Genomic DNA, 21,922 nt, shown 5'->3' on the forward strand with positions numbered 1-21,922 from the left:
TAAAAAAATAACAGATGAAATCCAATTCCATCATTTTTTAAAAATATTTTTTATTTTTTTTTATTGCATTTTAGGTTTTGGGGTCCATCATTTTATAGATGTAGAAACAGGCCTACCAGGAGGGTTAAGTAATCTAATCAAGGTCATACAACTGATAAATGGCAAATCAAGGTTTTCTTAGTGTATTTTATTGTATTTTTCATTATACCATACGTAGTTATGTATCAACTACAGACATATACAGAAAGTAATACAGAAAGCAATCACCATAAAAGCTATCCTGTTTGCTTTAAGTAAATTTTGCTTTGTATATTTTCAGTTTATTCATAGGGTTGCAATGAATTTTGCTACAAAATCATTACATGAATTTGTAATTTTGCTACAAAATCATTACACGAATTTTGCTACAAATTCATTGCAACCCTATGAATAAACTTATAATGTAATGTACTACAATACTACTACTGAGGACATTGGTAATTACACAATAGCAGCAAAATGAAAATCTTAGGACAAAACACTTTCTATGTTACATTTTAGTATGATTACATATAGTAAATATTTGCATTTAATCCAATAAACACTAATTTTTTGCATAACACTGAATTTCCCACTTAGGAGCAACTTCTTTTATCCTGTTTTGCCACCTCCTTCCTATGAGCTCCCCCCTAAAGTTAAGCAAATTGGTAAGCTAGAAGGCAAGGCTATTACTAAAAGATATACGAATTCTAGCTTAGTATCAAGTAAGACCTTTGTCTGAATCAAATCATGATTTTTTGATACACTTAAAATGTGAAATCAAATCAACTAGTTTGTCATGTTACAGAATTTGTTTTACTAGATAAAATACATAAATTACTAAAAAAGTAAAATAATTTAAAAGGTACATAAATTATAAGATTTCAGTAGTTAAAAGGACAATGGCATGCTAAAAGTTTTAATAAGTTAACAAGTTTTATAGACCTCTAAGACTCAAGCATATAATACTCCCTAAATTTAAGTTTGACCACAGAATTTCTGTGGGACAAAGCATCAGCCAGGACTGGTGTTTCAAGAAATACACTTTGAGAAACGTCTTATTACGCAATTGTTCAGAGGACTACAGCTATGCACATTATATTACATTCAATTTGCATCTGGATTTAAAATCCAGACAGATAGATAGATAGATATGAAAATAAGATAACATTAAACAAGCATACAAAATGTCAAGGCAATTTATAACTATGAATAATATAACTATAATTTGATAATGCTAAGAGCCCAGAAAGGCAAGACCACAGGAGGCTGAGTTAAGAGTAGTCGAGGAAAATTTTTTAATAGTCTTAATCTGTAACAGTTTGGAAATGGAAATGCTGATACCTGTCGTTGGGTCAGTAGCAGCGAAATAAAATAAAATGCTAAGGATTTGACACATATTCACTTTATTCTCCCATAATTCTATGATTTCTACTTCCTAAACCTCAGTTAAAAACTTCTATATGTAGTTAATATACCACCAAACTATATACTTAAAAATGGTTAAGATGATAATAAATATTATGTTATATGCATTTTCCCATAGTAAAAAAAAAAAAAAAAAAAGAAAAGAAAAAAAAAAGACTCACTTGTCTAGGTCATATAATGTATGTGAAATTCTTACAATGACTTCTACTCCAGCTTCAGTTGCCAGTTTCTTAATAGCGGCATCTCGTTCCTTGCCAAAGGGCTCAGAATCATACTCAATTGAAAGTTTAGTAATGTTCCATTCCTAAATTAAGAGAAAGAGCAACAACATAAACCAATTTTAATAGTTATTTTTTCTATAATAACAAAAAGTGAAAAAACTGAAAATCTATCAAAGGATTATAATAAATCAAACTTTGAGTATGCAGGAAAAAAGCAAACAATTTATCAATTAAAAAATACATACGTAACTCATGTATAACCCATTAGATTCCAGGCATTATGTTAGGCAATAGACAATCTAGCAAAGCAATATGCTTAAAACCAGCTCTTACACTAAATGTGTTTATAGAGCGCTTTTTCAAATTACTCATATTTACATTATTTCATTTGAGCCTCAAAAAAACACTCAGAGTTTGGCACTTTGGTTAGGCTTCCATTTTGGAGATAAGGCTATTTTTAAAATTTAGGGAGTTGCCAGAGTTCACAGGGAGCCAGACCAGCTAAATTTATGTTTGTTGAATTTAAGAATTGGTCTTTAACAAACCTTTGATAGTTGATATGGTATAAACTACATAGCTGAGGTTGTGCGCGCGTGTGTGTGTGTGTGTGTGTGTAAATTTTTTTTTTTTCTGATTACTAAAAAATGTTAACTAAAAAATTTGGAGATGGTAATAATAATAGCCGTTACTTATTATTGGGAGCTATGTTAGTAAGTTCCATACATCACCTTATACTGATTTTAAATGAGGAAACCGATTCAAAGGAATTGATTTTTCTTAAGGAGAAGATTTATTTTACTTTAAGTCTACTCTGATATATCTCACAAAGAAAAAATTCTACCATTATTTAACTGCCTATATGGTAACATACTGTAATTCATCAAACACCTCCAGATTAGTCAAGGACAGTTTGAATGGTGAATTTTAAAACTTGCTATTATAAACTGTACAGTATGCATCTTTACCTTTATGCATACATCTTACAAATTTTATGGTATTTATCCAATTTTTTCCTAGAAAAACCCTTGAAAAACAACTCATAGATCAAAGATAAACACATTCAAAATTCTGATAGGCTGTCAAATTATGTATCAGAAAGACTGTACAAATTTACATTCCCATCAGTAGTGTACCTAAGTGCTTGATCTCCACACAGTTGCCAATAATATACATTAGTAATTGTTTTTTGTTGTTTGTTTTTTAGACAAAGTCTCACTTTGTCACCCAGGCTGAAATACAGTGGCATGATCTGGGCTCCTGAAACCTCCATCTCCCAGGTTCAAGTGATTCTTCTGCCTCAGCCTCCAGAGTAGCTGGGATTACAGGCACATGCCACCACACCCAGTTAATTTTTGTATTTTCAGTAGAGACAGGGTTTCACCATGTTGGCCAGGCTGGTATCAAATTCCTGACCTCAAGCAATCCACCCACCTCAGCTTCTCCAAGTGCTGAGATTACAGGCGTGAGCAACCATGTCCAGCTAGTAATCGTTTTTAAATGTCTGCTACACTACTAGGAAAAAAACTGTATCTCATTAAAAAAATTTTCCCTTCTTGAAAGTTCTAAATAGTACACATCAAGACATTAAAGGATGTTGACTTTGTGAGGAGTAGAATTTGAGAGTGTAAATAAGTTAACTTTTAATTTTACATTTTGATGCATTGCACAGATTTGTTAGTCCAAACTTGCTATTTTTGTTTGTTTGTTTGTTTTTTGAGACAGAGCCTCCCTCTGTTGCCCAGGCTGGAGTCCAGTGGCGCAATCTTGGCTCACTGCAACCTCTGCCTCCCGGGTTCAAGCAATTCTCCCACCTCAGCCTCCTGAGTAGCTGGGACTACAGGTGCCCGTCACCACTCCAGGCTTTTTTTTTTTTTTTTTTTTTTTTGTATTTTTAGTAGAGACAAGGTTTCTCCATGTTGGCCAGCCTGGTCTTGAACTCTTGACCTCAGGTGATGCATCTGCCTGAGCCTCCCAAATTGCTGGGATTACAGGTGTGAGCCACTGCGCCTGGCCCAAACTTGCTATTTTTTAAATTTAAAAATAAAATTGAGAATAGAAAAGCATTCTATTTCTTTGTTTTTGAGTGAGGTAGTATAGAATAGTTTAAAAGCACAGGATCTAAAGTTAGACTTCCTAAGTTCAAAGACTGGCTCAACTACTTAGGCAAACTGCTAAACTCTTAATCCCTGTTTCCTAGTCTATAAAATGGGTAGAATAAGTAATGTGTATAGAGAGTGCCTAGCACATAATAAACCCTATGTAACTATTTGGTACAGTAAAGTGAGAAAATTAACCATATTATTGGGTTGCTAAAGAATTAAATAACATAGTGCATGTAAAGTGTTTAGGATAGAGCACAGTACATAGCAAGCCCTCAATGAATGACAGCGATTATTTTAACAGCCATTTGTATGTTGCAGCTTGTGTGATTTTTTAAAACTAGTTTGCAATTATCCTTCCTTCCCTCCCTCCCTCCCTTCCTTCCTTAAAACTAGTTTGCAATCCTCTCTCTTTCCCTCCCTCCCTCTCTTCCTTAAAACTAGTTTGCAATTCTCCCTCCCTCCCTCCCTGTCTGTGTGTGTTACGGTCCCACTCTGTTGCCCAGGCTGGAGTGCAATGGTGCGATCATAGCTCACTGCAACCTCTGACTCCTGGACTTGAGCAATTCTCCCACCTTCCTCCCAAGTAGCTAGGATACACGCATTACAGGCATGCACCACCATACTCAGCTAACTTTTTTTTTTTTCTTGTAAAGACAGAATCTCACTATATTGTCCAAGCTGGTCTCGAAATCCTGGCCTCAAGAGATACTCCTATCTCATCTCCCAAAGCGCTAGGATTACAGATGACAGCCAATGTGCCTAGTGCAATTTAATACTGTTTGTTGAAAAATATTATTTTTAATTTTAGGTAATAAATATTGAGGTGAGTCAATAAATAACACTTCCTGCCCCTTTCCCTTCTTGAGTTTAGTCATGTAAGCCAGGGAGCTAAAGATAAAAATGTAAGCCACATTATTAGCAAAGCTGAATTGTAGAAAACATACCAGGTTTCAGGGCAGGTAAACCTGCTAACACTGTTTCACTGGATAATCAAACAGATTTACTTACTCAATCATAAGCAGCACCTCCCTGCAGTGTGAGCTTCCCCTATAAAACTTATTACATAGAAGAGGAGAATATAATGTGTGCTCTCTACAACTAAAAGAAAAGGAACCATCTCAGCTAAACTTGCCTAGCTCCTTCTAAACTCACCAATGAGATCATTCACTTTACCTTCCCTGGGGATAAATTAGTAAACATCTTTCCACAAGAAGGAAAAACTAGGGAAGAGAAGGTTTCTTAAACATTAAATGTATTCATTAATACACTAAATATTTATTATAATTCTATGACAGATACTATGCCAGATGCCCCTCTCAAGGAGCTTACTGAGAAAGACTGGCAATACAGAGGTAAATTAATGAATACAGAACAATTATTAGGGAAAAAAAAACGATGCTATGATCGAGAATACGGAAATGGGATATGAGGTGATAAGCTAATAATCTACACTGTCTTCCATGACTGTACTACAAGACTTCCAGTAAGTGGTAAAAATATCCTTGTGTTTTCCTATCTTGGGTAGAAAGCATTCAGTGTTTCACCTTTATGGTTTTGTGTGTGTGTGCATGTGTGTGTGTTTTGTAGACTTCCTTTATCAAATTGCTGTTTAGCAGTTGATATGGCTTGGCTGTGTCCCCACCCAAATTTTATCATGAATTGCAGCTCCCATAATCTCCATGTAACGGGAAGGACCCAGTGGAAGGTTAGTGAATCATGGGAGGGGGTTTTTCCTGTGCTGTTCTCGTGATAGTGAATAAGTCTCACAAGATCTGATGGTTTTATAAAAGGCAGTTCCCCTACACAGGCTCTCCTGCCTGCTGCCACGTAAGACGTGCCTTTGCTCCTCCATCTTCCATTAGGATTGTGAGGCCTCCCCAGTCATGTGAAACTGTGAGTCAATTAAATCTCTTTCCTTTATAAATTACCCAGTCTCAGGTATGTCTTTAGTAATGTGAGAACAAACTAATACAGCACTTTTTCTTTTTTTTTGTACTTTAGTTTCTGGGGTACATGTGCAGATCATGCAGGAATGTTGTATAGGTACATACATGGCAAGGTGGTTTGCTGCCTTTATCTCCTCATCACCTATATCGCGCATTTCTCCTCTCGTTATACCTCCCCACCCCCTGCTGTCCCTTCCCTATCCCCCACCAACAGACCACAGTATGTGATGCTCCCCTCCCTGTGTCCACAGGTTCTACTTGTTCAACACACACCTATGAGTGATAACATGGGGTGTTTGGTTTTCTTTTCTTGTGTCAGTTTGCTGAGAATGATGGTTTCCAGATTCACGTCCCTATGAAGGACACGAACTCATCACTTTTTATGGCTGCATAGTATTCCACAGTGTATATGTGCCACATTTTCTTTATCCAGTCTACTGCTGACGGACATCTGGGTTGGTTCCAGGACTTTGCTATTGTAAACAGTGCCGCAACCTGAACATACCTGTGCATGTGTCTTCATAATAGAACAATTTACAATTCTTTGGGTATATATCCAGTAATGAGATTGCTGGGTCAAATGGTATTTCAATTTCTAGGTCCTTGAGGAAGCACCATACTGTCTTCCACAATGGTTGCACTAATTTGCACTCCCACCAACAGTGTAAAAGTGTTCCTATTTCTCCACATCCTCTCCAACATCTGTTGTCTCCAGATTTTTTAATGATCGCCATTCTAACTGGTGTGAGATGATATCTCAATGTGGCATTTCTCTAATGACCAGTGATGATTAGCATTTTTTCACATTTGTTTGCAGCATAGATGTCTTCTTTTGTAAAGTGTCTGTTCATATCCTTCTCCTACTTTTGAATGGGTTTGTTTTATTCTTGTAAATCTGTTTTAGTTCCTTGTAGATTCTGGATATTAGCCCTTTGTCATATGGGTAGATTGCAAAAATTTTTTCCTATTTTGTTGGTTGCTGGTTCACTCTGATGATTGTTTCCTTTGCTGTACAGAAGCTGTGTAGTTTAATTAGATCCCATTTGTCTATTTTGGCTTTTGTTGCCATTGCTTTTGGTGTTTTAGTCATGAAGTCCTTGCCTATGCCTATGTCCTGAATGGTTTTGCCTAGGTTTTCTTCTAGGGTTTTTATGGTGTTAGGCCTTATGCTTAGATCTTTACTCCATCTGGAGTTAATTTTAGTGTAAGGTGTCAGGAAGGAGTCCAGTTTCTGCTTCCTTCACATTGCCAGCCAGTTTTCCCAGCACCATTTATTAAACAGGGAATCCTTTCCCCGTTGCTTGTTTTTGTCAGGTTTGTCAAAGATCAGATGATTGTAATGTGTGGTGTTGCTTCTGAGGCCTCTGTTCTGTTCCATTGGTCTATGTCTCTGTTTTGGTACCAGTACCATGTTGTTTTGATTACTGTGGCCTTGTAGTATAGTATGAAGTCAGATGGCATGATGCCTCCAGCTTTTTGCTTAGGATTGTTTTGGCTATGTGGGCTCTTTTTTGGTTCCATATAAGTTTGAAGTGGTTTTTTTCCAGTTCTGTGAAGAAGGTCATTGTTAGCTTGATGGGGATAGCATTGAATCTATAAATTACTTTGGGTAGTATGGCCATTTTCATGATGTTGATTCTTCCCAACCATGAGCATGGAATGTTTTTCCATCTGTTTGTGTCTGCTCTTATTTCATTGAGTAGTGGTTCGTAGTTCTCCTTGAAGAGGTCCTTTACATCCTTTGTTAGTTGTATTCCTAGGTATTTTATTCTTTTTGTAGCAATTGTGAATGGGAGTTCACTTTTGGTTTTCCTCTCTGTTTGTCTGTTATTGGTGTATAGAAATGCTTGTGATTTCTGCATTAGGTACATACATGGCAAGGTGGTTTGCTGCCTTTAACTCCTCATCACCTACATCTTGTATATCTTGATTTTGTATCCTGAGGCTTTGTTGAAGTTGCTTATCAGTTTAAGGAGATTTTGGGCTGAGATGATGGGGTCTTCTAAATATACAATCATGTCATCTGCAGACAGAGACAATAAGGCTTCCTCTTTTCCTAGTTGAATACCTTTATTTCTTTTTCTTGCCTGATTGCTCTGGCTAGACAATCAGTGAGCATGAGTACCCATGGCGCTGGTACTGTGATTAAGCCCAGCATATGGGAGGCCCCAAAGATGATCATGCATCTTGGGCATACAGAAATTACGAGGTAAGGGATGCAGGCATCCCTTGTGTCTGATTTCAGGTGGGTGTTACTCTTCCCAAAATGAAGTCCCCATTAAAATGCATCCTGGAGAACTGGGACCAATTTGACATACGATCTTTGAAGTGGCTCATTTTTCTCTGCTGAACAGCGTGGCCGAATACCCGCTGCTGAGTGGAAAAACCTGGCCTCCTAAGGGAAGTATAGATTATGACACTATTCTACAATTAGACCTGTTTTGTAAAAGGGAGGATAAATGGTTTGAAGTCCCGTATGTGCAACTTTTCTTTTCTCTAAGGAATCAGCCTCAGCTCTGTCAGGCCTGTTCCCCATGCCCTACTCAGCCCTCCTCAGGACTACTTTCAAATGTGGGACTCCCTGTGGCTACTACACTACCTCCACCAATGCCAACCAGGGCTCCTCAGCTCCAATAACCTAACAGGAACTAGAGAGGGCCGAGACGGCCAAGGCATCTGAGGTTACCAGGATGCCCAGATTCTGCCCTCTACAGGCAGTAGGAGGAGAATTTGGCCCGACCAAGGCGCACACCCCCTTTTCACTTTCTGACCTAAAGCAAACTAAGGTGGACTTAGGAAAGTTTTCAGATGACCCGGACAAGTATATAGATGGTCTACAGGGCCTGGGTCAGTCCTTTGAATTAGACTGGAAAGATATCATGCTATTGTTTAATCAAACCCTAACCAGCAATGAGAGAGAGGCTGCTCTAGCAGCGGCTCAAGAGTTTGGGGACACCTGGTACCTTAGTCAAGTACATGACCTAATGAGACCAGAGAAAAATGATAGATTTCCTACAGGTAAACAAGCAGTTCCTGGCACAGACCCTCACTGGGATCCTGATTCAGAACAAGAGGACTGGAGCTCTAGGTAGTTCTTGACCTGCATACTTGAGGGATTAAGGTGAACTAGGAAGAAGCCAATGAACTATGCATTGTTATCCACCATAACTCAGGGAAAGGAAGAAAACCCAACAGCTTTCCTTGAGCGATTGTGAGAGGCCTTGAAAAGATATACTTCCCTGTCATCAGACTCCATTGAGGGTCAGTTAATACTAAAGGACAAGTTTATTATGCAGTCAGCAGCAGATATTAGAAGGAAGCTCCAGATGCTGGCCTTGGGGCTAGAACAAAGTCTAGAATCATTACTGAACCTGGCAACCTCAGTGTTAATATAATAGAGGCAAAGAGGAACAGGCTGAAAGGAACAGGAGAGACCAGAGAAATGCCACAGCCTTAGTCATGACCAGCAGGCAAGCAGACCCAAGGGGTTCAAATGAGCAAATAGCTCGGGTTAGCCGCCAGTCTGGCAAAGCTTGTTACCACTACGGTCTGAAGGGACATTTTATAAGAAACTGTCCTTAGAGGAATGGACCACCTCCTCATCCTTGCCCACTATGCCAAAAGGATCACTGGAAAGCACATTGTCCCAGGGGATGAAGGTTCCCAGGGCCTGAGGTATCTAACCAGATGACCCAACTGCAGGACTGAAGGTGCCCGGGGCAAGTGCCAGCTCGCATCATCACTCTCACAGAGCTCAGGGTAAAGCTGATCATAAAGGGCCAGTTTAATCTCCTCCTGGACAGTGGCATGGCCTTCTCTGTTTTACTCTCCTGCCCTAGACAGTTGTCCTTTGTCTGTAACTATCCAAGGAGTCCCAGGATGAGCAGTCTCCCGATATTTCTCCCAGCCCCTATGAGATGCTTTATAGACGGCCCTTTCTTACTAATGATCTTGTATTAGACAAGGAAACAGCAGATTTAATAAAAGATATAACCTCTTTGGCTAAGTACAAATAGGCTCTTAAAACTTACCTGAACGACATCCTAGAGAAAAGGGAAAAGAATTGTTCTGCCCTGGAGACTTGGTGCTTGCTAAATCTCTCCCCTCAGATTCTCCCTCTCTAGGCTCATCTTGGGAAGGACCATTTTTGGTTATTCTGTCTACACCAAGGGCAGTTAAGGTGGTGGGAATTGACTCATGGATATATCACACTCGGCTGAAGCCTTGGACACCTCCTAAAGAAAGTCATAATCTCACCACTCCGCAGCCTGAAGTTCCAGGAGATGACCCTTCATACACCTATGAGTCGTTAGAGGATCTGCATCTGCTCTTCTGACAAGATCCCCAGGAAAGTAACTACTCATGAGTCTAATTTATATCCTGGCATTAACAGGACTATAACTCTTAACTTTGCTATCTCTCAAACTTCAATTATTCCTTTCATAAGGTAGGGGGGTCGAAATAACAGAAAAACTTGGTGTTGGCATTAGAAAAGTTACTACCTCTATTCGGTTACTATAAGTTATCTCAGGAGTTAAATAACAATATAAAAAAGGTTGCTAATTCTCTCTCTGCAAAGGCAGCTTACTATGCAAAACAGCTTAACTCTTTAGCTGCCATAGCACTTCAAAGTAAAAGGGCCCTAAATCTGCTAACAACAGAGAGAGAGGGAGCCTGCCTCTAGGAAAAAATGCTGCTACTTTATAAACCAATTAAGTGTTGCTTTAAACAAAGTTAAAGAACTCAGGACTCAATCGAACACAGGACTAAAAACCTTCAAGAAATAGTATCGTGGAACTTAACAACTGGCTGTCCTGGCTATATCCTCTCCTAGGTCTGTTTATAACCATTCTATATTCGCTGGCCTCTGGGTTTTTCCATCTTTAACCTTCTTGTCACATTTATTTCTTCTAGAACCATAAGGCCACAAATAATCCTACAACTGGAACCCTGGATGTCCTTGGCTCATGAGCTCTACTGTGGACCTCAGGATCAACCTGCGCCCCTGAAAGGGTCACCTCTGGAGGAAATCTCAACTGCAGGGCCTCTTCTATACCCTATTTCAGCAGGAAGTAGTTAAAGAGCGACTGACGTCCGTGTCCAAACAGCAGTTGCACATTCCTGTTTAGAGGGGGGACTGAGGGGACTCTTCCCAGGTCCATAAGGGGGGGGTAGTTTCAAAAGCAAGAACTTCCCAGCATCATACCTCCAACTACACCTCCATCTGGGGACCTAGAGTTCTTTAACTTTTGTGCGCACGGGAAAAAAATCAAAGGTCCGTCACTCCAGCGGAAGTTTAAAGGAACTCCTTTCATAGGAAGGGAAAATTGAATGGGGCGGGAATTCCTCCCAGGTTAAAAGTCCCCATCCCCCACATCCAGGTAGACTCTATATCTGGATCCCCTTCCAAGACCTCATGGAAGCTGCTTTTCTTTCTCATCTCTCTCTGCCTAAATAAATCACTTTCTGCAACACTCTCTGGGGTCCGATATTTACTTACGAGCACACTGTGCCTGGCCAGGTCCTCTCTCCCATTCTTGGGTGAGTGAGGGACCAAGAGCCTGGAAGAACACATCCTAGTGGGGAGCTGAGCCTCCCCTGCACCCTGGAACCCAGTCTCACATGGATAAGCAAGAAAGTGGTTTCCTGAAATGGAATCTACTCCTGGATTCCATTTGATGCTGTGAACAACATCAAAATGATAACAAAGGATTTAAAATATTACATAAATTTAGTTGACGAAGGAGTGGCAGGGTTTGAAAGGATTGACTCCAATTTTTAAAGTTGTACTGAGGGTGAAATGCTATCAAACAGCATCATGTGCTATAGAGAAATCTTTGGTGAAAGGAAGAGTCAATTGATGTGGCAAACTTCATTACTGTCTTAAGATATTGCCATAGCCACCCCAAGCATCAGCAATCAGTACCCTGATGAGCCAGTAGTCATCAGCATTGAGGCAAGAACTTCCACCAGCAAAAAATTATGACTTGTTGAAGGCTTAGATGATCACTGGCTTTTTTTAGCAATAAAATATTTTAATTAAGGTGTGTATTATTTTTAGTCATAATGCTACTTTACACAGAAAAGACTACAATACTGTATAAAGATAACTTTTATATATGCACTGGAAAACAAAAAAAATTTGTGACTTGCTTCAATATTGTGATGTTTGCTTTACGGCAATATTTACTTTATTTGGTGGTCTGGAACCAAACTTGTAACATCTCCCAGGTATGCCTGTATCAATAATTGAGGCTAAAAGATGGTCAACAATGACAAGGAGTAAAAGAGGAGACAAGGCTACACTTTAATATGGTAGGAGGCCACTAGGCCACATGTGGAGCACTTAAATGTGTCTAGCTGGGACTGAGATGAGCTGAAGTATAAAATATACACAGGATTTCAATAACTTCATATTTTATTAAAAGATAAAATAGCTTATTAATACTTTTATATAAAATACTTTAGATATACTGTATTAGATAAATCATAAAATTAATTTCACCTGTTTTTTACTTTTTTAATGTGGCTATTACAAAATTTTAAATTAAACATGGCTTCTGTTGGCTGGTACTGCTCTAAGGTGTTCAAAAGTACCAACTGCAGAAAGCAGATGCCACCTCTATTTGGAGGGAAAATAAGCAAGGAATGAATCAAAAACTTAACAAAAACTCCCTTCCACCAAGTCACTGAGATTCACATCTCACTGGATGGAGTGTGCTGCCACAGAAACACACAACCTTCCCTGTAAAGAAACTTACCAGAGGCCAATGGCCAAAATTGTTTCCTATGAATAGCCTGCTGATTGGCTGAGAAAGTTCCTGGTGGGTATGGGCTAACTGGAGGTGATCTGTAGAAGCTGTCCACCAGGTGGCATAGAAACTTATCAGACAGTATAAGCAGGCTTACATAGACCAGAGGGTGTGTGTAGGCTGTGGCTAGTTCAGAAGGGCTGCTGAGGTAAATGCTACAGAGTCTCCTGCATATTCATCTTCTGGCCCAGGGGAAAAAAAGCACAAATACATCAAGAAGAAAAGCCTCTTCTCTCCTGCTATAACCTTGCAGAGCACCACCAGCAGTGTCTATTGGCAAAGCCTAATGTCTAGCCAGCTGGCACAGGAGAAACATTTAGTGTCTAGCTCTAGTATCACACAGTAGGGCACGGAAAGGCGAGTCTGGCGCTAAGAAATAATAAACTAATTAATACATACTGACTTTCTTTATTGTTTTCTGTTTCATTGATTCCCATTCCTCTGTTTGTTTTTTCTGCTACTTACCATTGATTTAATTTTTTCTTTTTTTATCTTTAAGGTAGAAACTTAGTTCTTGATTTTTCCTTTTCTAATATAATATTGAGAGCTATAACAATTTTCCTCTAAGCACTGCTTTAGCTAAATTCTGTAAATTTTGATATGTAGTCCTCCCTTGGTATCTGCAAGAAACTGGCTCCAGGACTCTCTGTGGATACCAAAATTCATAAATGCTCAAGTCCCTTATGTAGGATGGTGTAGCATTAGGAAATAACCTGGGTGTATCCTTCTACATATTTTAAACAATCTCTAGATTACTTACACACCTAATACAAACTAAATATTATATAAATAGTTGTTATGCTGTCATTGTTTTTCACTTGTAATATTATTTTTTTTTCCAATTTTTTTTTATGTTTTTGGTTGAATGTGTTGATGAGAAACCTGTGGATAAAGAAGGCCAACTATATTGTGTTTCCATTATCATTCACTTAAAAATATTTGCTATTCTCCAGCTATTTATTTTTAATTTAATTCCATTGAAGACAGAGAATATATTCTGTAAGATTTCAGTATTTTGAGGCTAATTAATATCTAGTTTATGGCTGGGTATGGTCTATCTTAGGTGAATGTTTAATGTGCAAGATAAATGAATGTGGTAATTTTACAATTACCATTTCAATCTCGCTACTTGTTATTGGTCTGTTCAGGATATCTAATTCTTCCTGATTTAAGCTACAAGAGCTGTATTTTTCTAGGAATTTATCCATCTCTGCTAGGTTTTCTAGTTTATGTGTACAAAGGTGTTCATAGTAGCCTTTAATGTTCTTTTGTATCTCAGTGGTGTCAGTTGTAGTATCTCCTGTTTTGTTTCTTAGTGAGGTTATTTGGATTTTCTGTCTTCTTTTCTTGGTTAATCTTGCTAATGGTCTATTGACTTTATTTATATTTTCAAAGAACCAGCTTTTTATTTCATTTATCTTTTGTATTTTTTTTTTTTTTGTTTCAAGTTTAAAGCATTGAACTCTTTACAACCAAAGCAGATAGTCAATATCTTTTCAGGAGCCATACAACATACAACGTGCAACATGCAATTTGAATTGCACATACAGTCACAATGCAAGAAAACTAAAAGTCAAAGGATAAAAACAAAAAACTATCACAACTATTCAATCAAAGAGAAAATCAAAACAAAAAGCACAGATTATTTAGAAAACAACAATAATAAAAATATTTCCTTGAACTTATGAGATAGGACCAAAGTTGTATAGAGAAAAATTCAGAGCCAAATACATTAATATTAATAAATAATTAAGGATTGAAATAATTAATAATCTAACTCAAGAAACCCTAGAAAAAGAACAAGATAGTAATGATACAAAAGCAGAAGGAAAAACTAAGAACAAACCAAACCCAAACCCAGCAAAAGAAAGAAAATAACCAAGATCAGAGTAGAAACAAAAAAACTAATGTAAAGACAAAATTTAATGTACTAAAAAGTTAAACAGGCCTAAAAAAATAAAAGGGATTTTCTAGATAAGAATCTAATCAGGAAAATGAAAAAAGTGTAAAGCCACAAAGTAATAAAGAAAGATGATAAAAATAATCTGAGGGTAAACTAAAATAATTGCATGAATCTTATTTGTTCATTTTTTAAGTGGAAAAATATTAGCAAACCAAAATTAACAGCACATTAAAAAGATTATTCAATATGATCAAGTGGGATTCATCTCAGGGATGTGAGGATGATTCAACATACACAAATTAATACACATGATGCGCTGTATTAATAGAAAAAAGGACAAAAACCATATGATCTCAATAAATGTAGAAAAAACATTTGATAAAATTAGATATCTTTTCACAATAAAAACTCTCAATAAATTAGGTATAGAAGGAATGTACTTCAACACAATAAAGGCCATATGACAAACCCACAGCTGACATCATACTGTATGAGAAAAGTTGAAAGGTTTTCTCTAAAATCTGAAACAAGACAGGGATGACAACTGATCTTCGACAAAGCAAACAAAAACATAAAGTGGGGAAAGTACACCCCTTTTCAACAAACAGTGCTGGGATAATTGGCTAGTCACATGTAGGAGAATGAAACTGCATCCTTATCTCTCACCTTCTACAAAAATCAACTCAAGATGGATTAAGGACTTAAATCTAAGACCTGAAACTATAAAAATTCTGAGGATAACATTGGAAAAACCCTTCTAGACACTGGCTTACACAAGGATTTCATGACCAAGAACCCAAAAGCAAATGCAATAAAAACAAAGATAAATAGTTGAGAGCTTATTAAACTAAAGAGCTTTTGCATGGCAAAAGGAACAGTCAGCAGAGTAAACAGAAAACCCACAGAGTTGAAGAAAATCTTCACAATCAAAGGACTAGCATCCAGAACTACAATAAACTCAAACAAATCAGTAAGAAAAAAACCAAACAATCCCATCAAAAAGTGGGCAAAGGGCATGAGAAATACTGAACAACAGTAATGATATCAGGGACATGCAAATCTAAACCACAATGTGATACCACTTTATTCCTGCAAGGATGGCCACAATAAAAAAATAAAACAGTAGATGTTGGTGTGAATGCAGTGAATAGGGCTGGTGGGAATGTAAACTAGTACAGCCACTACGGAAAACAATGTGGAGATTCCTTAAAGAACTAAAAAGCAGAACTACCATTTGATACAGCAATCCCCCTACTTGGTATCTACCCAGACAAAAAGAAGTCATTATTTGAAGAAGACACTGGTGCATAAACGTTTATAGTAGCACAATTCACAACAAAATTATGGAACCAACCCAAATGCCCATTAATCAATCAGTGGATAAAGAAATTGTGGTGTGTGTGTGTGTGTGTAAACTCTATTATTTTTAATGAGAAACCTATCAACATTCTTATTGTGGTTCCCTTGAATACAATGTCTCTTTTTTCTTCTGGCTGCTTACAAAATTTTCTATATCTCGTTTTTAGTTATCTGACTCTGATGTGGTTTTCTTCGTATTTACACTGTTTGAGGTTTGCTGAGCATCTTGGTGCTGTGGGATGCTATCTTTCATGAATTTTATATAATTCATTCATTATCATTATCATTATCTCCCTCAATATTGTTTTCTGCCCTAATCTCTCTCCTTTTTTTCTCCCCTAAGATCTCAGTTATGTTAGGCCACAAGTTTCAGGCACTCTGCACCCTTTTTAAAAATGTTTTCATTTCCTTTATGCTTCAGTTTGAGTAGCTGCTATTGACTATCGTTAAATTCAGTGATTCTTTGTTCAGCTGTGCCCAGTCTTGTTAAGCCCACTAAATGAAGTCTTAATTTCTAATAATGTATATTTCAGTTCTAGAATTTCCATTTGGTTGTTTTTAATAGTTTCCATTTCAATACTGAAATTACTATTTCAATACTGAAATTACTATCTATTCACTATGTTTTTCACCTTTTTGACGAGATCTTTTAACTTCTATCGCATAATTTAATTAAAGTCCTTTACTCTAATTCTGGTATCTGTTATCAACTGTGGATCTACTTCTGTTAAATACTTTTTAAAAAAACTTGATTGTAGGCCAGGTGCGCTGGCTCATGCCTGTAATCCCAGCACTTTGGGAGACTGAGGCAGGTGGATCATGAGGTCAGGAGTTTGAGACCAGCCTGACCAAGATGGTGAAACCCTGTCTCTACTAAAAGTACAAAAAATTAGCCAGATGTGGTGGCATGCACCTGTAATCCCAACCAATCAGGAGGCTGAGGCAGGAGAATTGCTTGAACCCAGAAGGCGAAGGCTGCAGTAAGCTGAGACACTGTCTCAAAAAAAAAAAAAACTTGATTGTGAGTCACGCTTTCCTGCGAAAAAGACCGGAGATGGAATAAATAATGTATGTCTAGAAAAGTGCTGTCTGGCTGCTAGGATACGAAGTTGAGTTAATGTTGCCTGTAATTGACTTGTTACTGCATTCATTAAAATTCTACTCACTATGGGCTTCAAATATTTTGAGGGAAGCATCCAGATTTTCTTTCATCAGGGCTTGGGATTTGAGCACTGACAAGACTACAACTCTCTCTTTACAGTCAAGCTACTAGCTTTACCAACTGTAAGACATCTCTCTCTGCTTTGCTGTTCAGCCATCAGCTTTATCGTTGGGCAGTTCTTTTTCATTTTCCAGCCCTGTTCCCTAATTTTCTGCACCTCTAGAGACATCTTTCCATTCTACTGCCTTACCCCAAAGTAGCTTCAGTGGGCTGCTACTTTGCACTCAGTGAATGCCTAGTGTATTTCAAAGGGGGATATCTCTCAGCCCTTCCACCCTGTCTCAGCTTTTGGTACACTGCTACTGTGCACTCCATGAAGGCACCAAAGGAAAGAACGGAAGAGTGGGTGTAAACTCATCCAGTGTCTGGGGCTCCACGAAATTCCAAGCTGTCATGTCAGCCTGAATATGGCTATACAAAACTTGTTAAAATTTTGACTGGTTGCTCTTCACTCTAAACTATAGTAGGTTCTCTTCTCTTTCTACTGTGCCCCACGGATGTAGCCATGGGTCTCTCTTCTTTCCTATGAAAGACTCTACTCTTTCTGGAATTCAGGTTCCTTTGTTTTCTCAATTATCTGATGAGTTCAAACAAAATAAGAGAAAAATCCTCCATAATTTTGTGTCATATTCACTTTCATCTCATTGTTAATATAAGAAACAATGATCTATTGTGAGTTTTTACATCTTAACCAGAGGCAGAAGTGCCTATCTACTTTTTTTTTCCTTGAGACAAGGTCTCGCTCTGTTGCCCAGGCTGGAGTGCAGTGGCATGAATATGGCTCATTGCAGCATTAACCTCCTGAGTTCAAGTGATCCTCCCACCTTAGCCTCCTGAGTAGCTAGGACCACAGGCATATGCCACCACACCCAGCTAATTTTTAAAATATTTGCAGAGATGGGGTCTCAGCATGTTGCCCAGGCTTATCTACTTGTTAGAGTAGGTTTTTATTTTAAGCAACATATGGTTACCGTTGAATTTCAATACCTGGATTTAACAGTAAGATTACAAATAGTACCAACATATTTTTATTTGAGTAAGTGAATACTTACTTTGCAATTTTTTTTTTTAAGCGAAGAGTCTTGCTCTGTCGTCCAGGCTAGAGTAGAGTGGCATGATCTAAACTCACTGCAGCCTCAACTTTCCAGGCTGAAGTGATCTTCCCACCTCAGCTACTGGAGTAGCTGGGATTACAGGAGTATGCTACCACACCCAGCTAATTTTTAAAATTTTCTGTAGAGACAAAGTCTCACTACGTTGCCCAGGCTGGTCTCAAACTCCTGGGGCTCAAGCACTTGGCAATTTTAAACACTAACATTTGTATCCACTTTTATGTATCACAATTACTTGTTAATCAGAAAGGATAACATGAACAACTAAATACATACAAAGTTCTTAGCTGGGAGTGGTGGCTCACATCTGTAATCCCAGCACTTTGGGAGGCCGAGGCAGGCAGACCACTTAGGAGTTTGAGACCAGCCTGGCCAACATGGTAAAACCCATCTCTACTAAAAATACAAAAATTAGCTGGGCATGGTGGTACACGCCTGTAGTCCCAGTTGCTTGGGAGGCTGAGGTATGAGAATCACTTCAACCCATGAGGTGGAGGTTGCAGTGAGCTCAGATTGTGTCATTGCACTCTAGCCTGGGTGACAAAGTGAGACAGGAAGGAAAGAAGGAAGGAAGGAAGGAAGGAAGGAAGGAAGGAAGGAAGGAAGGAAGGAAGGAGGGAGGGAGGGAGGGAGGGAGGGAGGGAGGGAGGGAGGGAAGGAAGGAGAAAGAAAGAGAGAAAGAAAAAGAAAGAACGAAAGAAAGAACTCACGTGAGTGAGACAGAGTGAGGGAGGGCACTCCCCAACAATTTTTTAAAAAGTTCTTAAGTCATAATATACTGGGAAAATAATTAAGAAATGTAAAATTGGATAGCAAACTAAAAGCTGTAAATCACAAATGTCCTAGAAGAAAGCATTCATTTTTAAATTGATAGTCAATTAAACAGTATAATTACATAAGTGTTAAGATACATCACAATCAAAATACAAAGAAGGTAAAACTCTAAAAATTTCTATCCATCCATCCATCCATCCTTCTTTCTTTCTCATAACTCTAGTCTTAGAGTCTAAACTACTATTTATACACTGAAGAGTTCTAAATTTAGTCTAGACTTCTCCTCGAGCACTAGACTTGAATGCCTCCTCAACATGTGCACTAAGATGCCTAAAAGGCATCCCAAACTAAAAACTTATAAAGTGAACTCCTTACTTTTTCCTTAAACTTGTTCCTCCATAGCCTTTGTTACTCCATCAAATGACAATCCATCCTGCCATGAGTTCAGGCTAAAAAACTAGAGGCTTCCTTGACTCTCATATATCACATATAGGCAAACCTTGTAGTCTCTATTTTTAAAATATATCCAAAATCCTACCACTTCTCAACACCTCTATAGCTACCCTGGTCCTGGTCACCATCATCTTATTCCTAAATAGCTGCCATGGCTTCCTAACTGATCTTTCTGCTTCTGCCTCTGCAATACATCCACTCACCTCTGCATACTGCACAAACGGCCAGAGATTCTTTTAAATCATAAGAGAAATCATGCCACTCTTCTACTCAGAACTCTCCAATGGCATCCATTTCACTCTGAGTAAAGGCTAAAGTCCATAACATGATCTATAAAGGCCTGTGATCTGGCTTCCAACCACCTCTCTGATGCCATTTCTTCTTTTCACTCACTGTGCTCTAGATATTGGCCTTCTTGTTGTTTCCTAAACAAATCATGCAAGTGTTTATTTCAAGGCCTTTGTTAACCGCTGTTTCCTCTGCCTTCCATGCTCCTTCCCCATGTTGCAGTTAGCTTAGTGGAATTATTAATTCCCAAAATTCTGTCAGGTAACTGGATGGTTCTTTTATTGGTTTCACCTGGATCTGCTCATGAGGCTGCAATTCGCTGGCAGCTTGACTGGGGCTCGAGTACCTAAGATAGTCAAATTCACACATCTCAGACTTTGGTGCTGGCTGTTGTTTGGTCCACTGTCTATATGTAGCCTCCCAAAGTTAGATATTCTACCTCAGGTTTTCTTACATGATAGAAGGAGCATCCTAAGAGGGGAAAAGTAGAAGGTGAAAGGTCACTTAAGGCCTGGGATTTGCAATTCATACAATGTCTTCTTTGACACTTGGTTAAAACAAGTTATAAGGGCAACTCAGATTCAAGGGGGTGAGAAACTCTACCTTTTAATGGAAAGAGCTGTAAAATATTGTGGATGTGATATACCACACCCCAAATATTTGCATGGCTCACTCCTTGCATATGTTTGCTCAAATGTCACCTTATCAGTGAGTACTTTGTGATTCCATATGAAGTACCTAACTTTTCCTCACCTTAGCCTTTACTGTCTCACATTTTTCTCTTCTCTACAGCATGTATCACCATCTGACATTGCACAATTACTTATTTGTTTACTATCTGTCTCCTTCCACTACCTCAGACATAGCCTTGTATATAGCAGGCACCCAATCAGTATCTGTTGAATACATTCTGTCAAGCATGTGTCATGAATTAATAATGCAAGATCCAAGTAACTTTAAAAAGCTAATATAAATTTTACTGTTAAAAAATGTTGGTGGCTTTATATGTTCTTTTATTCTGTGATTTTGAACAAAATATTTTATAATGCTTCAGTGTGGTCATCTATAGACTTTAGCCATGTGTCTCTTGTTTCTTAGATATAATGAGGCTGGGCACAGTGGCTCACACCTGTAATCCCAGCACTTTGGGAGTCCAAGGCAGGTGGATCACTCCTGGATCCTGAAGCCAGGAGTTTGAGACCAGCTTGGCCAATTGGTGAAACCTTTCTCTACTAAAAATATAAACATTAGCAAGGTGTGGTGGTGCTTGCCTATAATCTCAGCTACTTGGGTGGCTGAGGCACAAGAATTGCTTGAGCCTGGGAGTCAGAGGTTGCAGTGAGCCAAGACAGCATTACTGTAATTCAGCCTGGGCAATAGAGCGAGACTTTCCCTCAAAAAAAAAAGAAAAGAAACAATTTTAAAAAGAGAAATACATACAATGAGAATTTTTTTAAAAAATCTAGATAAATATTAATTATGTACCTAGTCTCTAAAACCAATAATTTAAACTCTTTACTAAAAGTGTCTGCAGAGCCTAGAAAAAGCTATCTTGTTAACCTATATTAAGTCAGAGTTTAACTTAGAAAAAAAACTTAAGTAAAAAATGCCAGAAAAAATGACAATAGTTTATTAGATACATATATGTGTGTTTATCTATGTGTATATAAAAATGTTCTGACCTAGTCCTGAATCCACTTCTTATAAACAGAGTAAACAGAGTGAATGACATCAGAAGAAGGATCCATACTAGAGGAGGTATCAGTACTGAAGCCACTGCCACAACCATCCCAATTAACTAAGGGCACTGTTACCAGGTCTAAACTAGCCTTACCTCCAATGTGGAACACAAGATTACCTATTAAAAATCCTCACTAATTGCTGTACTAGAACCATAAAACCTGAGACACTAACTAAGTGACTCAGCTAGTTAATGATAGAAGAATCTTCTCCCTCAGAGAAACTGTGGTTATAATGGTTAGGGTGAGGGTGGGGGAGATATGCTTTTAATTGTATATCCTTTTAGCCTTTTGGTTGTTGTTTGTTTTTTTTTTTTTTTTTTAAACATGCATGTTGAACCTATAAGCAAAAAGTAAAAATCAAAACATTAATTCAATCGAAAAGCAATTAATTCCCTCCATGGCTCGAGATACAGTAAATAAATCTAAAAGGAAGTTTCCATAAATGGCATTTTATACAGACTACTATAGGTAGCTGAAGAAAAAATCAGAATAAAATAATAAGCACTATATGTATATGCATGTGTTCATGTATTTGTATATTA

At 38.0% G+C, this 21,922-nt stretch overlaps 1 protein-coding gene across 1 annotated transcript in view; it reads right to left on the reverse strand.

The window, feature by feature from the left end:
* CRY1 (cryptochrome circadian regulator 1) overlaps positions 1 to 21,922 on the reverse strand; it is a 123,811-nt gene that overhangs the window by 17,864 nt on the left and 84,025 nt on the right. Inside the window, exon 3 of the mRNA XM_032300198.1 lies at positions 1,608 to 1,750. Coding sequence (XP_032156089.1) covers positions 1,608 to 1,750 — 143 coding nt within the window. The remainder of the gene's footprint in view (positions 1 to 1,607; positions 1,751 to 21,922) is intronic.

The sequence above is a fragment of the Sapajus apella genome, unplaced genomic scaffold (genome assembly GCF_009761245.1).
Source record: "Sapajus apella isolate SASKATOON/1434 unplaced genomic scaffold, GSC_monkey_1.0 scaffold2, whole genome shotgun sequence".
Classification (NCBI taxonomy): Eukaryota; Metazoa; Chordata; class Mammalia; order Primates; family Cebidae; genus Sapajus; species Sapajus apella.